This window comes from Heloderma suspectum, chromosome 7, assembly GCF_057233095.1.
Source record: "Heloderma suspectum isolate Gila_16-S chromosome 7, 16-S_ref, whole genome shotgun sequence".
NCBI classification, from domain to species: Eukaryota; Metazoa; Chordata; class Lepidosauria; order Squamata; family Helodermatidae; genus Heloderma; species Heloderma suspectum.
The window spans coordinates 42,810,075-42,827,906 of record NC_139464.1 but is presented as its reverse complement, the minus strand read 5'-3'; the positions used below and the strand labels follow the sequence as shown (position 1 = coordinate 42,827,906).

General features: G+C 43.9%; 2 protein-coding genes across 10 annotated transcripts; one reads left to right on the top strand and one right to left on the bottom strand.

Moving 5' to 3' along the window:
• Positions 1–2,638: 2,638 nt before the first annotated feature.
• Positions 2,639–8,465, bottom strand: POLR2F (RNA polymerase II, I and III subunit F). The gene is made up of 5 exons (XM_084809784.1): positions 8,265–8,465; positions 7,630–7,699; positions 6,982–7,112; positions 4,759–4,830; positions 2,639–2,813 (listed from the first exon to the last, which is right to left on the bottom strand). The coding sequence occupies exons 1-5, from the start codon at positions 8,282–8,284 to the stop codon at positions 2,723–2,725; spliced, it is 384 nt and encodes a 127-aa protein (XP_084665910.1). The 5' UTR covers positions 8,285–8,465; the 3' UTR covers positions 2,639–2,722.
• Positions 8,329–17,832, top strand: C7H22orf23 (chromosome 7 C22orf23 homolog). Of its 9 annotated transcripts, none has more exons than XM_084809778.1 (8): positions 8,487–8,531; positions 8,657–8,813; positions 9,988–10,101; positions 11,472–11,534; positions 12,470–12,655; positions 14,963–15,094; positions 16,186–16,286; positions 16,514–17,832. In XM_084809778.1, the coding sequence occupies exons 3-8, from the start codon at positions 9,996–9,998 to the stop codon at positions 16,634–16,636; spliced, it is 711 nt and encodes a 236-aa protein (XP_084665904.1). In that variant the 5' UTR covers positions 8,487–8,531; positions 8,657–8,813; positions 9,988–9,995; the 3' UTR covers positions 16,637–17,832. The 9 variants fall into 9 exon arrangements, with proteins under 9 accessions (XP_084665901.1, XP_084665907.1, XP_084665905.1 ...); XM_084809777.1 differs by having other exon boundaries at positions 8,657–8,871; XM_084809775.1 differs by lacking the exons at positions 8,487–8,531; positions 8,657–8,813 and adding an exon at positions 8,329–8,469.

Below are 17,832 nucleotides of genomic sequence, written 5' to 3'. Positions count from 1 at the left end.
TAATGTTTCCTGACCTCAGTGGCTTTCAATACTATAGTTAATATGATTGGAGGCACCATTTTGTAATGGTTCTGCTCTTAATTTGTCAAGCTGGTATCACAGGGGAGAACTGTGAAACTTCTGCTGTACTTTACTTCTGCTCCACAGGAAAAGTCCCATGGGGGCGCCACCTTGTTTTCTGTGCTCTTCAATATTTATAAAGAGCTGCTAGAAGAGATTGTTCAAAGTTTTGGAGTATGGTGTTATCAGTATGTTGATGAAACCCAACTCTGCTCCTGAATTAATAAAGTACTAGAGGTTGGTTCCCCAAACAGATGCCTGCACACTATAATGGGTACCAGTCAACTGAGACTGAATTCCAACAAGGCATTGATTTTGATGGCTGACAACTCAAGGGCTTTGGGACAGAATATTACCTGCTCTTGGTGGGGTTGCTCTTCTCCAAAGGATCACTTCCACAGTCAAGGAGTGCTTCTTGACACTGCCCTACTACTGAACTCTCAGGTGGTGGAAGCATCTGGATCTTTTAACAAGCTTCAGCTGACAAGCCATCTGCAACTCACCCTCTCAGACCAGGATTTTGCTATCAACTCTGCAATGGTAATGTCTGGCTTAGACTATTGTAACATGCTGTCCTTGATGACTATTTGGAAACTCTAGAACCTAGAGTCTAGGTAGTCAGATTGCAGCTGCCCACCTAAGGGCAGTTTTGTCTAGGAGAGATCATATACTAATGCTGACCTGTCTGCATTGCTCCCCATTTGTTTCTGGACCCAATTCAAGGTGCTGATGTTGACCCTTAAAGCATGGATGTTGAACCTGAAGCCTGTGGGCCAAATTTGGCCCTCTGGGGATTCCCAGAAGGCCATGCCACCTTCCCATGGCTTCACTCCTCCCCACTGGACAACTGGTGGTTTCCTGGCTTTTGCATGTTTCCCTCCCCACCCATTCTAAAGTTGAAATGCCTCTAAGGCATTTTACTGGCAAGAACTTTCAGCTAAAATATGCTGGTATTTTTAGAATTTTGGCCTCACCCCTGTTCGCCTTCAGCACCACTGACCAGTGGAATGCAGTCCCCAAGAGCTTCTCTGGGATTGAATTTGGCCCTTGGGCTGAAAGAGGTTCAACACCCAGCTGGATCCGGCATACCTTGGCAAGGGCCTGCTCCCTTACGTACCACCATACACACTCAGATCAGCAAATTTAGTCTCACTTTGTACCCTGTCATTTACATTTGGTGGAGCTACCAAGAGCAGAGGACAGGGTCCCCGTATCTCTCAGTTGTGACACTCTCCTTTTGGGTTTTTGCCAGGGAAACTTCAATTTGGCCCCAGTTTGTACAGCTTTTGGTCAGCAGCTTAAGATGTTTTCACTTCGTTTTTACAGGATGCCGCTGATTTTTAAAAATTTGCTGTGCAGTTTTTAAAGATGTTATTTTTAATGGATGTTTGCTCTCTTAAATTCGTTATGTAGTTTTCAGTACCTATGCTGTGTGTATGTGTGCGTATGCAATTTGTCTTTTTTTAATGCATCTGTGTTTAATGCATCAGATAAAATCTGGAATCCAATGCTGTATACAACTCTTTGAAAATCTGATTCATATCCAAATAGCAAAACAATGACCTATTTAAAAATAGTTAGTTTTTAATGTGCCACAACACGTTTTCTTTTCTGCAAGACTAACATGGCTAACCCTATGCAAACATTCAAATAGCTCCTTTTTTATCTTTTTGTTTGTTCAAGTGCAAATATTTCCTTTGGTTTTGTCTGTTAACCTTGGGGTGTCTCAAACAGATTTTTTCTCTCAATATAGGTTAATTCACTATGGTGAAGTTTAGGAACCTCTCTTCCTGCTATTTCAGGGATGGATGTAGTGCTTTGCAATGGTACAACCAGATGTGTTTACAATAAGGCTATGACTGGGAGGGTACTGAGGCAGTGAGAAAGAGGTGCACAAATACATACCATAAAGCATAGATTATACCTACAGATTTCAAGCAGAGCCTCACTAGGTAGGGACTCATCAAGGCAACTATGCTTCCTGTTGCAGATCAGCCACTGTAAGGGGATCCTGTTGATTGATAAGAAGCCAGGGCAGGAGCAGGGAACAATGGGAGATTTGATGAGAGTTGCTCTGTGATACTCCTGAGAAGCCCACAGAACCAGCCCTGATCAGAGGGGAAATTGGGGGTTTCCAAGGCAACTTGCTCCCAGGGACAAAGGCATATCTGTCTGCTGGCAGGCAACAGAAATGTCTCCTCTACTACAGGCCCCTGGAAAAGGGTGTAGGTCAGGGGGGAAAGGGGTCTCTTCTCAATTGCCTTAGAGGGTATCTGAAGTCTGGCAGCTGCAGGATCACTTAAAACTGCTTAGGTATAACATGATGGTCAGAGACAAGTACAGGGGAAGCTTCTCTTCTGCCCCCCACCCTGCACTCCTACTAGGTTACAGATGTAATGTTTCACAGGGAGCAGCACCTCATTTTGTTCTGCAAGGCCAGCAACAGAACTGGATTCAAAAGAAAAAAAGGTGCATGGGAGGCTGAATCTTAGGAGTGGCCACAGCATAAAAAAAGACAGAAAAAGGAGAAATTACCCCTCCTCGGGATTAAAGAGTGAGGAAAGAACAAAAAAGCATGTACAGTGGCATTTTAGTATTTATTTACACAAAAATAAAAATAAAAATCTGCAGTAAAGGTGAAGGAGCACCGAAGGGAGGCCAATCAATCTGTGATAATTAATTCATCTACACCCCAGTCTTCATAACTTCCATCTGGCAGGTACCTGCGGATAATTATGGGAATCTTCCGAGCTCTGCAAGGAGGAAAGAAAAGTATATAGAAGACGGCACTTTGGCCAAATCACGAAGACTCCCACCCAGTGGCACTTTCCTGAAGTAATATCACATCGAAAGCTTACAAAAATTTCTCACATAAAGTACTAAATCCTTCCCCTGCAAAGCTGAGCAGGAGATGCTTTGTATTTAGCAGTGCTGATTCCTGACCAAGGGAACTTCCCAATGAACATGCAGAGAAACAACTGAATGAAGACTCTATGGGGAGACACAAATGCTCTCCACAATCAGCCCTATCTATAACACTTCTGTCTAGCAAAGTTTAAAGCATTCACACACTTTGCCAACCAATGAAATGGCCCCACCTCTGTATGGATTACAATGGCTATTAAAAGCTCTTGGTAAAGTGAACAACTCAGAATTGAAAGGAAAGAAATTCAAATCCACGTTAATCTAAATAAGACTTTTTAGGTCAACAATGTAATTAGCCAGTTTGGAATTTGTCCAGGACAAATCTATAATCTTCCAGCACATGAAAAGTAAAAACACAGAAATCTTTAAAAATTACAAGAATTCATTACGATGGCCCGAAGCCATATCTGGTAGCAAGTCCCTCATTATGACCTCCTGTTGAGGGCATCAGTGAGTCAGTGACAGCTTCCATACACTTCAAAGAAACAGCAAAGCAAGTTTAGGGTGCAATCCTATCAAGATAGTCAGCACCCTGCGAACTCGAAGGCTGGCAACTATCCTATGCAGGGTGGTCGGAGCACAGAAGGGATTTCTCCCCAATGTTCCAGCTGTCCTGCATTTGTGCCTAGATGCACATTTTTCATGTCAAGCAATGGCTTCGAAAAAGGGGAGGGAAGGGGCCCAGATACCCAGTAGGAAGCTGTCTAAAGTAGCTTCCAAGATCTCCTTCTCACCCCCAGGACCACCCCTTTTTTGCCCTCTCCGCACTCCATTTATGAGCACAGAGATGGCGTCATCATGGAAAGAACCACGCCGGCTATGAGGGGTGGGGAGCGCGGTTTCCAAAAACGAAAAAATCCTATGGCCATACAGTGTCTAGTGGTCATAGGATAGCTCTGCCTGATAATTTAACATTTGGGCTATACAAAAAATTGTTTCTATAAAGTTAGAGACATGGGTGTAGAAATGCTGCATTAAATAGAAAATGAGAGCCAGTTCCAGGGGTCCATTATATGGAGAAATAATTTATTATTTCATTTATTATAAGTGAAATAAATACAATAAACTTGCACAGATGTAGAAGGGCAATATCTACTGGTTTATTTCTGCAGAGGACTCAGAATCTGAACAGTGCAATTCATCAGAAAAATGAACTATTCGAAAACCTTTTATATAACCACCCTAGAAATTTCTATCAAAAGGCAGTAGAGACTTTTTTATAATCAGTCAATCTAGGTGAAACAATAGTACGTTTATTATTACTATTACTTGAGAGACAAGTGCACTTACAAAACGAAGCCCTCTTTTTCACATTGCTTTAAATACTGTTTTATGTCAGGTTTCCTCTTTCAGGGCCGAGAGAAGCTCTATTCAGGTGTTCTATGTAAGTAGAATTAACACCTGTGAGATGAACACTCTGCTCCGCCCCCCTCTGTCACTATCTATGCCTTAGAGGCAAACAACTGCAGTGGAGAGCCTTCTTTACTTATGGAAGCTCCCTGTGAGATTTAGAACCAGGGAAAATCAGAGCTCTAAATTGCGTAGGGAGCCTACAGAAGTAGAGGAGGGTTTCCATTGTAGAACTTACCTCTTCAGTTTGTAGGGGGTGTAAGGGACAGTGACAGGAAGAATAGAGCTAGCGTACTTGTCCTCAAGCCTCCCCCACATGCTTTTTCTACACACAAGTAGAACGCCTGAGTAGGGCTAGAGAGGGGGCAGCATTCTACGATAAACCACCCACACATGCACATGACTAGAATCACCCCAACTTACTTGAGTTCCTTCATTGCAATCAGCAAGGGGTCTGTCTCTCCTTCCAACTCTACCATCACTGGGGCACACATGCTGAGGGTAGAAAATGATTCCATAAACATTATAGTAATATGGATAAACTGGATAGTGGTACCTCTCTTTTGAGTTTTAGGTGGGCAGTGAGAACTTTTTTCTTGTCAACTTTTAATTTGCTCCAAGTTTTTATTTGCCTGCTGCTACTTGTCTCATTTTTAACCGATCCAGTTTTATGCTCTCTGCTTGTTGGTGTTGTAATTGATGTCATTTAATGTTCCTTGCTCTTATTTGTTCAATATGTTTCAATTGTATTTTTGTAATTTCTAAATTGTGTATACATGTTTTTAAATTGGAAGCTGCCTTGGGGGCCCTTTTGTTGGACAGGATAGAAATATTTACAATATATAAAGCCTGGGCCATAATTGTCAGGCAGGCACATTATCCTGACAGAAACTAGCAAACAAGTCTCTGCTGGGTTATCAAAGCAACTCTGCTTTGTGGGACTTCTACTGACATCAGAGAGGAAAGCAGCCCAGAGAACCAGGTATATAAGATCTAGATTTAATTTTTGCCCTGTCAAAGCTCTGATAAGATACTGTGTAGGCTCAAGAGTATTGCAGATTCTGTGCACTTTCCTGGAGCTCTAAAAAGAAGGTGTCTCCAAGCACTGGATGATACATCTCTCCACTTTTACTGACTAATGCTTCAAAATGCCTAAACTTGAGCAGAGAAAGACAGCCTTTCCTCTCCAGCACCTTCAGAAAACTGAGTGAGGAAAGAGACCATGCTCTGAAAGACGTCAGGTGCCCCCAAATATAAAGCAATATAAATGGAGCACAGTGCTTTTAGTACCTCATCCTAAAGCTTCCCTTTCCCCCTTTGTCCACTGTACTGGAGGAGTTCCACTACTCCTGGGTGCAGGATAGAAATCCTCTCTTCATGGGTCCAGACAGCATCTCCCATTCTCCACACATTCCCCTGTATGAAAACTAGCTCCTGCCCTGTACAGTTACTGTGTGCTAATATAAGTGACATTAATGTATTAGAGAAATTGTACTATCAAGGAAAAGGGAGACACATGGATGGCATTTGTCATGTATTCAGATGAGAAAAGCTCTCTAGCCAATACGCCTTAGGATCTAGATTGATTTTATTTTAATGTTTATGGATAGTAAAATGAACTTCTAAAACCGCCTGTGTTTTTTGCTTGCACAAGAACAACACTGGCTGGATATTTGGTCTTCTTATGCAACTGTTCACATACTATTATCAAAGTCTGTACTAACAATCACTGTTGCATTCACCTCTAATATTAGCTGACAGACTGAGAAGTTCTCAACACACCCTCTACATCAGAACATAACAAGAATCATGTTGGATCAGATCAAAGGCCTATCTAGTCCAGCATCCTCTTCTCACAGTGGCCAGTCAGATGCTTCTGAGATTACCACAAGCAGAACATGAGAGCAAAAGCACCCTCCTGTTTGTGTTTCCAAGCAACTGGCATTCAGAGGCATACTGCCTCTGATACTGAAGGAAACAGGGCTAAGCACGCTATGCAGCTATAGCTACTAGAGGGTGCAACAGGCCTAAATTTTATAGTGGTAGCAAAGTAAGTTAGTGAAACAGCAACAGGCATTAAATCTGAGGCATAGGATAGATACCTCTTTCTAAGCAGAATATAAGGGAATGGAATTATTTGGGAAGCAATAGCCAGGGGTAATAGAACAAGCATGAATTTTCACATGCACATATAAAAAGCTTTCAGAGTGGGTACATTAGGCTGTAAATGTTATAACAGATGCAACCTATTGTCTGCCACCCGTTATGCAAATCTAACTTCTTCCAGAAATTCAGTGGGTATGCAGTTGGACACACATCTCTTGCATGGTGTGCTGAAGTAATGAGACTAACCTCTCACTTTTTATGAACTTTCCCAAGCCAACCTGGAACCAGACACATGTGATGCCTTGAGACAAAGCCTAGAACCTTCAGGGATACAGCAAAAGCCCCATACCTGCTCCTATCTTCATTCTGGAGATTTTGTCCTTAGTTGGAATACCAAATCTTCCAGGAGGAGGGAGAGGAGTGAGATCAGAACTAGATGGGCTTCAGATGGAAGCAGCTTTAAATACAGGTAAGAGCTATAGAATTCCACTGGCCCATATCCCCACTCCTCCTTAACTTATGGAGAAAAACCATACTTACGCTATCTGGAGGGCACGGGTACCAAGAACTCTGGCCCGCTCATATTTGGTCATGTAAGGTGTAGTGATCCGCTTCTGATTTGCTTGCTGCCGCTCTCCAGATGGCAGAATTTCCACATTTTCCTGACCCTCCTATAGAACAAATATAAGGAAAAATAACCACATTTGTAGTTATGCATCCTAGGTATATGCATAAGTCATTAGAGCTGCTTGAGAAGCCTACAGAAAATTTGAATTAAGTATATTCAATAAAGCTCTGAAAGAGAGAACTCCATTAGGTGAAAATGCTTATCTAATATATAGTTGCCAAGTTTTATCATTTGCCAAGGCAGTAAGCTTAGAACTGGTGTATTCCCCTTAAGACACTAGGACCTGTTTCCTAACCACCTTCTAAAGTGCTCACCACACTTGAGCTTAGGAGGAGTTATTCACACTAGGCACTGGAACCATGTAGGCCCAGATTACAGATATTGATTCATTTCCTATTCTCCGCCTTTAGCTTCTGGCCTGACACAGAAAACATGTACCCTAGCAAAACACAGGCATGGATAAGTGAGAAAGGAACATGTTTAAGAAACTCCTCAGAGCACTGCATGCAAATGCTGTGATTGTTACATAGGTTAGGACATCGCAAGCTGAACTCTCTTACCTCCTCAGCATTTTCCAGATCATCTAGTCCTTCATCTTCCTCCACATCATCAAAATCATCTCCATCAAAACTGGTGAATTAATACAATTATAATAATAATTTAAAAAAACTGGTGAGAGAAATATATTAAAGACTTGTGCAAAGTTCCAGCACTCAGATCTTGCTACATCTCTATGTCTGAGTATTCTCTTCCTTGTTTTCATAACTATTGGCAACGGATACAGTGAATAACAACAGGCAAAAACCATCCAGCTGTGGTGTAACAGTTAGTATCAGACTAGGCTCTGGGTTCAAATCCCTCCCTCAGCCATGAAGCTCACTGGGTGACCTTAGGCCAGTCACCTATTTCTCAGCCAACCCAGGATTGCTGAGAGGATAAAATGGAGAGTTGGGAGAACCATGTACGATGCCCTGAGCAGCACGGGAAGAAGGGCGGGATCACCATCGCCATAACCTGTATTCAAAAACCCTGGGGCTGAGCCTAGATTGAGGAAGCCTTGTGTAAGGGCCCTCACGACCCAGCCCACAACAACCCCCTGCGGCTGTTTTCCCTACTCCCAAGAGCGACCACCCGCCCTCGCCTCAGCACCCTCCGTCCCCTCACGGCGCCGCTGGCCCGGCGCGCGCTCGCTTACTTGTCCTCGTTGTCAGACATGCTGCGGCTTTTCCCAGCTCGCCGCGCGACTCTCGCGAGACCAACCCCTACGACGAGGGTGGGGGCCGCACGAGAAGCGTGAAAGAGCGAACAAGCCCCCTCGAAGAAGAAGAAGAAGAAATACCCACGGCCCACAAACGTTCCACCGAAGATGACGCTCAGCACGAGCACTTCCGGAGTCAGAGGTAAGGTCGGCGGAAGCGGGCTCCGGAGGTGGTTGTCATGGTGACGGGAGCCGCCAGCTCCGGTAAGGCAGGGAAAATGTAAGGAATTAATCCCTTACGACACCCCCACACACACAACACCCACGCAGCAATGAGGGACTCATTATTATTATTATTATTATTATTATTATTATTATTATTTAACAAGGTGGACTTTGGGCTACCAGCATGGGTGGGGCGGCATGAAATCACCCAATAGTTGTTGCGCCACACCTCCGCGTGCAATGAAGTAAGCTGCACCGCGACGTCAAAATGTTACGGGACCAGTCTGGAGTGAGACGGTTATGTGGATTGCAATCATCCAGGTGTGGCACAAAAGGCTCTGGGTACCTTGCGCTGTTTTTTGCTCCTGCTGAAAGATAAGTTTCATCTATCTTACAATGGCCTTATTAAACATAAGATGAGAAACTCAGATGCTTCAATAATACCTAAGAGGGCAGGTTTGGGTTTCCTAGAATCATAGAGCCATAAAGACCAAAAAGTCATCAAGTCTTCATCACAAGGCAAGGACCATCCACTCCCCAGCCCCATATACTATCCACATGATGCCAATTTATACAGAACCCCACTGTTGCGCCGCAGGCACAGCACAGTAGTTCTAGTTGCCTCAAGCCAATGAGCCAAGCCAAGCCCCACAGTACAAGGGAGCCAATTCACCCCCCCAATCACTTTTTTTATCTTGACTTGAATTTTAAGCCTTAAAGATTGCAATCCTTTGTGCACTTTCCTGGAAGCAATCCCCAGCCCCGCTTAAGTCTGCAGGACTTGTTTCCAAATACGTATATATGTATGTATATATGCATGTATTTATAACAGAAGCGTATAAGCAATTTAACCTTTTTAAGACCACAGCACCACAGCAGCATCACGTAATTTGCCCGATACACTCAGCATGCCTATACATCCAAGCCAGACAGCTGATATTAAAAGTCAGCTAAAGATTTGCAATGCTGAGATTGTTCCATGCTCCAAGGGCAATTACTAAACAAAATCTCTGCCTTTAGCAACTGAGGTTCACCTCTCCCACACTGATAGATTACAAAGCAGAGCCTCATCTGAGAAACATAACTGGCACAGAGGCCGATATATGGAGATGCATTTGCTGATGTACATATCCTAGGTACTGAAGAGCTTTCAAAGTTAAAAAATCAGCACTGTGAATTGGGCCTGGAAGTATACTAGTGTGGATAGTGCACAGTGAACATGCATGGGATTTGTCTGATTTAGGCAATCAGACCCTAAGAGTGAGCAAAACCGTTTCCTGAATCTTCCCAAAGTGTACTTTGGTAGTATGCATTCCATCTTTTAGTAGTATCTAATATCACAGAGGAAGGGGGACATCTCTTTTAAGTTGACCAACTTGGAATTGACAAATTATCTTTGGTGATGGAATCACTGGGGAGGATGGAGACAGAATATGCCTTTGAGTTGTGGTCCTAACAATGGCAGAAGATGCATCTCTCCACTGTTCTCTTCAAGGTGCCACAATGGCTTCCCAAAAGAGGACCACACCAGCTGTGGCAAAAGGTGCTGGATTCTGGCATGTTCCCATTGTGACCGAATACTGCCAGGAAACACAAGAGCTGTTAAAAGGTAAATAGAGGGTTAAACAGAGATCAGAACAAGAATGAGCTTTTGTAGCCCTTGCCTAGCAACTGTGCATCCTGTTTTGCTGTACCAGACCATTTAGCCACACTGTCCCTTATAACCTTCAGTTTGAATGCATCTCCATGCACATGGTTCCTCAGTCTCTTTTCAAGACACATTCAGATCATTCTGTTCAACCGTCAGGAATCAAAGAGATTGCAGCTCTGAAGAAGGGCAGATAAACATCCACCTTTCACAATCTGCAGTTCATCTGGCAGGAAAAATATGCTCTACCACTGAGCTACAGCCATTCCTTGAGCTATAGCCTGTCCACATAGCAAGAATAGTATTGCACTGGTGTAAGAAAAAAGAGCCAATCTAAGCCAGCCTTCCCCAACCTGGTGCCCTCCAGATGTGTTGGGCTGCAATTCCTATCATTCCCAGCCAGCATGGCCATGGCTTGGAATGATGGGAGTTGCAGTCCAATATGTCTGGAGAGTACCAGGCTGGGGAAGACTGCTCCAAGTAGAATTGCAACATTATAAGAAAAATCGATTATTTCTTTATAATGGTATTTTTGAATAATACTTTTTAAAATGAAAGATCTGGTGCAAAGCTTACAATAAAGGTCTCTTTCCTTTGGATTTCTGCATTGCAGAAGAATATTTAAAGCATATGTATTCATTTTTAGAGGGGAAAAAACCCACTGATTTTTAACTGGGTGGTGGCTCTTGAACAACTACTTAAATAAACATTACCATTTCACTCAAGCGTTCCACTCACTGAAGTCAATAGGAGCTGATGGCTAATAATACATTTGAAGATTAGTTATGTAGGATTCTGATGGAATGTGAGCAACTATGCCATGACATCTATAGAGGTACAGCTATGTTGGGGTGGGGGTGAGATTGCAGCTGCTGTCCCTGGCACAGCTGAGTCCCAGTGCCCAGGCCGCTCTGCATTCCTGCTGCTATCTCCAATCTGAGATTGGAGTTAACAGCAGGGATTCCTGCTGGTGCTCGCAGCAAGGGAATCCCCTTAGTTATCTGAGATTGGAGATAGCAGCAGGAGATTGCCTAGGAGAGGATTACACCAGGGGAAGGGGCTTGAAGCCTTTGCCCCTCCCCATGGAGGACCCCAACAGGCTGCACAGGTCAGATTGGGTGCCCCACGAGCCGGTGGTTCTACACCCCTGCTATAGACGTCTTACTTAAAAACCTGGGCTAGCATCTTCTAAGAACCTATGAGGCCTTTTTCAGGGTTTGAAATTCACTCTTCCTACCTGCTGTTTGTGTTAAATCTATTCATGTGAAAGTGGTGATATTGTTGGAGTTCTCAGACCAAGATCTTTTCAGATACTATCTTCTGTCTTTCAGTGATGATGCAAGAATCCAAACTTACCAGCTTTCAGCAACGTCATCTTATACACTGCATGAAACGTGAGTTGTTCCTGAAGTCAACCTTTCCTTTACACTTAGCTGCAAAGTTGCTGGTTATTACTAGTTTCCAGATTTCTAAATTTGGTTCAGCCACAGTCACATGAGCAATTTCTAACTAAAGAAACAAATTACCCTCTTGGAAAGGAAATGTATATAGACTCAAGAGGTCAACAGAACATACATTGAAATGAGTCACAGAATAGGGTTACTTAATGGACTCTAGTTCTATTCAGTCTCTCTACAGAGTCATAATGAAGCTCTCTTATGGATCTGGTTGCTGCTGAGTGGGATCTTCAACATATACTGTAAAAGTAGATTTGGAGAGGGTTTTCTTAAATAAAAGCTGGGAATCCAAAGATCCTGGATCCATGTTGAGAGGATAAAATGGAGAGTTGGGAGAACCATGTACGATGCCCAGAGCTACCTTGGAAGAAGGGCGGAATCATCATCGCCATAATGATTTCTGAAATTGTATTCAGAAATCCTGGGGCTGAGCCTAGATTGAAGAAGTCTTGTGTAAAGACCCTCACGGCCCATCAAAAGATCCTGTATACCTGGTACAAAAACCAAGTAAACTTGGAGCTCAGATTTGAATCAAATGCCCAAGTATAGCCACAGGGAAGTACAGTGTTCCAGTCACAATCTCTCAGCAGGGGCTCTGGAAATTGGCTTGGCTGTGAATGCACCATGCTCCACAGTGCATTCTCAGCCAAGCCAATTTCCAGAGCCCCTGCTGAGAGATTGTGGCTGGAACACTGTACTTCCCTGTGGCTATACTTAGGCATTTGATTCAAATCTGAGCTCCAAGTTTACTTGGTTTTTGTACCAGGTATACCTCAAAACTCCCATTCAGGATTATGTTGTGTTACTTCCCCTATCTGTAAGTCAGAAGGCCTGCCTCCTTGATCTTCCACTCCTTGTCTTTCTTTCCTCAGGAGGCGACTCCCTGCCTGTCCACTGCAACCCAACATCCAGCAGAGAACCACAGCTTCCAAAGTCTATCCTGCCACCAAAGGGTTTTCTGTCCATCAGTCCATATGGTAGACCTCATCTCCGGCCTGCTGAGATTTGTCGGGCAGGCGATGCATATATCCGAGAAAAATTCAGGCCCCAAGCTACCCGTAAGCAAGCAGACCTTTGCAAATGATGAATTCTCAACAGGTTAGCTAGAAAAGGGGAATATGTAAAATTTCAATCTGGCTTCAGACCCGGTTATAGGACAGAAACAGCTTTGGTCACCTTGGTGGATGATCTATGCCAGGAACTAGACAGGGGGAGTGTGTCCCTGTTGGTTCCGCTGGACCTCTCAGCAGCTTTCAATACCATTGACCATGGTATCCTTCTGAGCTGCCTCGCTGGGATGGGACTTGGAGGCACTGTTTTACAGTGGCTCCATTCCTTCTTGGAGGAGCGGACCCAGAAGGTGGTGCTGGGGGACTTCTGATGCTGGGGACCATTGGCCTACGGGGTTCCTCAGGGTTCCGTTCTGTCCTCAATGCTATTTAACATATACATGAAACCATTGGGAGAGGTTGTCCAGAGTTTGGGGGTTTGGTGTCAGCAGTATGCTGATGACACCCAACTCTACTTTTCCTTTCCATCTAATTCCAAGGAAGGTGTTGTGGTGCTAAGCTGGTGTCTGGCGGCAGTAATGGACTGGATGAGGGTAAACAAATTGAAGCTTAATCCAGCCAAGACAGAGGTGCTCCTGGTCAGTCAAAAGATAGATCAGGGAATAGGGATTCAGCTTGTGCTGGATGGGGTTACACTCCCCCTGAAGACACAGGTTTGAAGCTTGGGTGTACTTCTGGATCCAGCCCTGAGCCTGGATGCCCAGGTTTCAGCGGTGGCCAGGAGTGCATTTGCACAGTTAAAGCTAGTGCACCAGCTGTGCCTGTTCCTTGAGATGTCTGACTTGGTCACAGTAACACATGCCTTAGTTACATCCCATTTGGATTACTGTAACACGCTCTATGTGGAGCCGCCTCTGAAGAGTGCTCGGAAACTTCAGCTGGTTCAAAGAGCTGCTGCCAGACTGGTGACTGGGGCTGGCTACAGGGAGCATACAACTCCCCTGCTAAAACAGCTTCACTGGTTCCCAGTCTGTTTCCAGGCATAATTTAAAGTGCTGGTCATGACCTATAAAGCCCTATGTGGCTCGGGTCCAGGTTATCTGAAAGACTGTATTCTTCCTTATGAGCCTGCTCGTGCCCTGAGATCTTTAGGGGAGGCCCTTCTTGCGGTCCCACCACCATTACAGGCTTGCCTGGTGGGAACACAGGAGAGGGCCTTCTCAGTGGGTGCCCCAAGGCTCTGGAATTCCCTTCCCAGGGAGGCGAGAGTGGCACCCTCCTTGGTATGTTTCCCCAGGCAGGCAAAAACTTTTTTTTCCCACCAGGCCTTTGGAGATACATAGTCTGGACCTGAGAGAATATGATGGATTGGTACTATTGTTTATATTGTTGTTTTTTAAATTCTGATATTGAATAAAGAATTTAATATTAAGATTATTTAATTATATTTTAAATTTTGTTTATTTCTATTTATGTTTTAACTGTACAGGTTTTTAATGTTGTAAAGCCGCCTTGAGTCCTGGTATTGGGAAAAAGGCGGTAAAAAAATATAGTAATAATAGTAATAACACTTAGCATTTATAAAGCTCTTTAGGATGTCAAAAGGATGTTGTTGTTGTTCAGTCGTTAAGTCATGTCCGACTCTTCGTGACCCCATGGACCATAGCACGCCAGGCCTTCCTGTCCTCCGCTGTCTCCTATACGTTCTCAAAAAGCTTTACAACGGTTCTGTCAGATCAGTATTAAACAGTGCTGTCATGTGGCTTGCTTAAGGACACCATTACGGTAATGGCAGAGGCAAGATTTGAACTGGGAATGTCCTGGCTTCCCACTCTTAGACACTACACTAGTACTCATGTCGTCTTCGCAGTCACCCATTTATGATGCTTCCTGCTAGAAAAAAACTAAGTAGAAATTTAAGACCACACGGTGAAATTTTCAGTGTGCTAAATCAGTTTTCACCCCTCTCCTCTGAAATGCCCACTTAGCCTAGGAGTAAAACCCATTGAACACAGTAGGATGTACTTCCAAGTGAACATGCATATGATTGTGGCATACCCTGCCCTGTTTTGTTACCAATTTCTGTGCCCACCAAACCTTGTTCTGTTTATGTTCTCACATAAACATAGCTGATTATTGATTTGTGTCAGAACATTTATCCCCAACTATTTATTGTTTTCTTATGTGTGGCCTGCATAGGATATAGACTAGCGTGTTTGATTTTGATAGGTCTCCTATGCAGACACCTGTGTAAGAGCTCTGTTGGTGCTCAGGCACAGAAGCTGGGCTTCAAAGGCTGCAACAGAAAAAAAAACCTACCCGATTTACATCATCTGCTTTCTTTGGCATTTTTAGGAGACTTAGAGAAGGAGAAGGAAAGACTCCAAAACATCTTAGCAACAGGGAAGGATAAGGTAGGAAAAAAGCCCCAGAAGAAGCCAGTCAAGGTAGAAGAGGAGGTACCAGAACCGGACCGGTTTGAAGAATGTATGTAAAATGGATCTACTTGGTTAAAAGTTGTGGTCAGATGCACTCTGTGTATGTAGTCTGGAGAGATGGAGAGGAGGCAGCTCTCTTAGCTTGGAGTCAGAAACTGGAGTCAGAGGAAAGCAGTAGTTGGATGATGGGATTTTCCCTTTTCCTGTCCCTAGAGATTCTGAGGGTTGCTGCCCAGTAGGCTGCCAAATCAGTGGCTGGGCATGAGGGTTTATTTCCACACCATCACAAGATTTCTCGTATTTCTGGGGTAAGCAATGCAACAACAGGAGCACAACTCTTCTTTTGCTCTGCAGGAACAACACAGTGCAAGGGAACCTCCACCACATCAGCATTGCTTCAGCCAGTAGTGCAGACTGTTCCTAATTATGGCACTAGAACAGCCTGATGCAATAACAGTACCAAACTGAAGAAGGGAATTGCATAGGCTGGATTCTTGTGTCCCCTGTGCACACTGCAGAACTCCATGAGATATTTTAATTGGCTCTGGGGGACATTCTGTTTGCATGGGGATGTCACCACAAAGCCTCACCCGTGACAGCAAAAAACCATGAGCAGGTAAAAGGCAATTCTACACAACTCATAAAAACATAAGATACCTGCTGGATCAGCACAACAGTCCATTTAGTCAATCATCCTGAAAGGCACAGCTCCCCTGAACCCTTCCTTCCATCCCCAGAAACTGGGATTCAGAGTTATACCTGCTCTGAACTTAGGAGGTTCCATTTAGTTATCATAGCTAATCTCCATTGACAGGCTAGTCCTCCATAAATTTGTTCAATCCCATTTTAAAACCATCTAAAGCTGGGCATCACCACTTCATGTGGCAAACAAATTTCATAAATTAATTATGCATTATGTGAAGAAATACTTCCTTTTTGTACACGCAAGCAAACTGTATCAAGTCATCAAGTTTTCCTTCAAAGAGCGGCGCGATAGTGGTTTCCAAGTTTAAACAGCATACAGGCAGCTAATATGTGTAACAATTGGGAAATAGGATGATCCAGAGTTCAGGAAGTACTGATGTGTTCCTACCCTCAGGCTCTTCATTACACATTCCTTTCTCTTTCTTCATTGCTCAGTGGTGAATGAAGTTCAAGATCGACAGAAGTTTCTGGCAGAGATGAAGGCTCTGGGACAGGGCAAGTTGTACCAAGGGATCATTCTCACTGAAATATCACAGGTACCTGGTCTGGTATTTTGACATTTATAGGATTGAGCATTACTATTCCAGTCTGACAATTGTGCATAACATGGCAGGTCTGTGTGTGTATAAGGCATGAAGATCCTTTAAGAAACGTTATGGTGGGTTTGAGAATAAGACTTCAGCTCTTGGGATTTGCACATTATCTTATGAGGAAATGAAAACTTTTAGAATTCTTACCACCTCCCTTCCCCTGCTTTTTGCAGAAGCTACGGGAGATGGATATCATTGATAAACAGAGAAGCGCTGAACTGAAAGAGGCATTGGCTAAATCCTTCTGTATAGGCAACAAGCCTGATTCTCAAAGCACAGTTCAAGAAGACCAGTAGTTCTTTCCAGGCCCAGCACATGACTACTGGATCCGTACTTTTTTCTGCTGCTAGAACTAGGCCTTCCATAAGACAGTGTTAAGAATGGCTCTTAATGGTGCAGCCTTGACCTTTTAGTGGCAGATAGCTATGGAAGAGTTTCAGTCCTTAGGGGTGTTTTTGTGTGTGTGTGTATGAACTCAGAAAACTAGGAACATGAGGCCCTTTCAAGGGTGTGGTTTAGGAGTAGCCACTTGACTGCTGGCAGGGACCAGTAAGGGCATGTCTTTCCTGTTAAGGAGACCAGCCAGAGATAAAAGAATCTCAGCATACCCATCTAGCCTCTGAAACGTAACAGTATGTAGTTTTCTAGCATTTTGTGCTTCTGCTTGTTAGAATCGGAACAGTGAAGCTCTTATAGCAAATGTTCAGGTCAAACATTTCTGTGAATGCCCATGCCCTCTAGTGTTCACACCAAAGCTGGAAGTTAATGCTGCTGTTTCTCATTTGTAAATCTTGTGTATAATCACACGTCATATCGCAGTGGCTGCTGCTGTGGTTAGTAAGAGGGGAAAGACTCTGAGCACTTTACCCAATCACAACCCTTCTTTTTAAACGATACGGCCACCTCAGTGAGACTGTGGGTATAGAAGAACTTGTCAGGGCCAGCATCGATAGGATGGGGGAGCCATGTTTGTTTATTCACATGTCTGCCCCATTCTTCTTTAAAACAGAGAGGTTTCATTTTTAGAACAATAAGTGGGGTAGGGGGTGAGGGGAGCTGATATCTTCCTTGCCTTAACTCATTGCACCCTTGTCACTTAAAGCACTTCTTGCCCCAGCCCAGCTGCTTGCTGGTCTCAGAAGTGGGCTGACAGAAAAGCGACAGAGTGCAAGGAGATAAAGTAGTGGAGAGGACTATCCAGCTCCCCTCACCTGCACATACCGTTCACTATGAAAAGTGCAGCCCCTACTCCAGTTTAGAGATGACTGGAGCAGACATATTAAGATCAAATGTGGTTGCTTTCTTCAAGTTTAGTTCAGCTCTCAGCTCCTCTGCTGAGTTGAAAAAAGACTAGTGTTGAGGATATACCTGAGATTTCATGGCCCTCTATTTTCCATTCCTTGGAAATGTATCTCTGTTGAACTGAACTTGTTCCCTTTCTGCTGGGAGAAGGTGACTCAAAACACAGAAATAAACAGTACAACAGATGCTA

Excerpts from the sequence above, each read along its gene's own strand:
- C7H22orf23 (XM_084809774.1), top strand. The coding sequence starts at position 9,951 with ATGGCAGAAGATGCATCTCTCCACTGTTCTCTTCAAGGTGCCACAATG. Across the intron at positions 11,535-12,469 it reads TCTTATACACTGCATGAAAC|GAGGCGACTCCCTGCCTGTC; the intron begins GTGAGTTGTTCC and ends TTCTTTCCTCAG. Across the intron at positions 12,656-14,962 it reads ATTCAGGCCCCAAGCTACCC|GAGACTTAGAGAAGGAGAAG; the intron begins GTAAGCAAGCAG and ends TGGCATTTTTAG.
- POLR2F (XM_084809784.1), bottom strand. The coding sequence starts at position 8,284 with ATGTCTGACAACGAGGACAA. Across the intron at positions 4,831-6,981 it reads ACCCGTGCCCTCCAGATAGC|CATGTGTGCCCCAGTGATGG; the intron begins GTAAGTATGGTT and ends TTCTACCCTCAG. Across the intron at positions 2,814-4,758 it reads ATTGCAATGAAGGAACTCAA|AGCTCGGAAGATTCCCATAA; the intron begins GTAAGTTGGGGT and ends TCCTCCTTGCAG.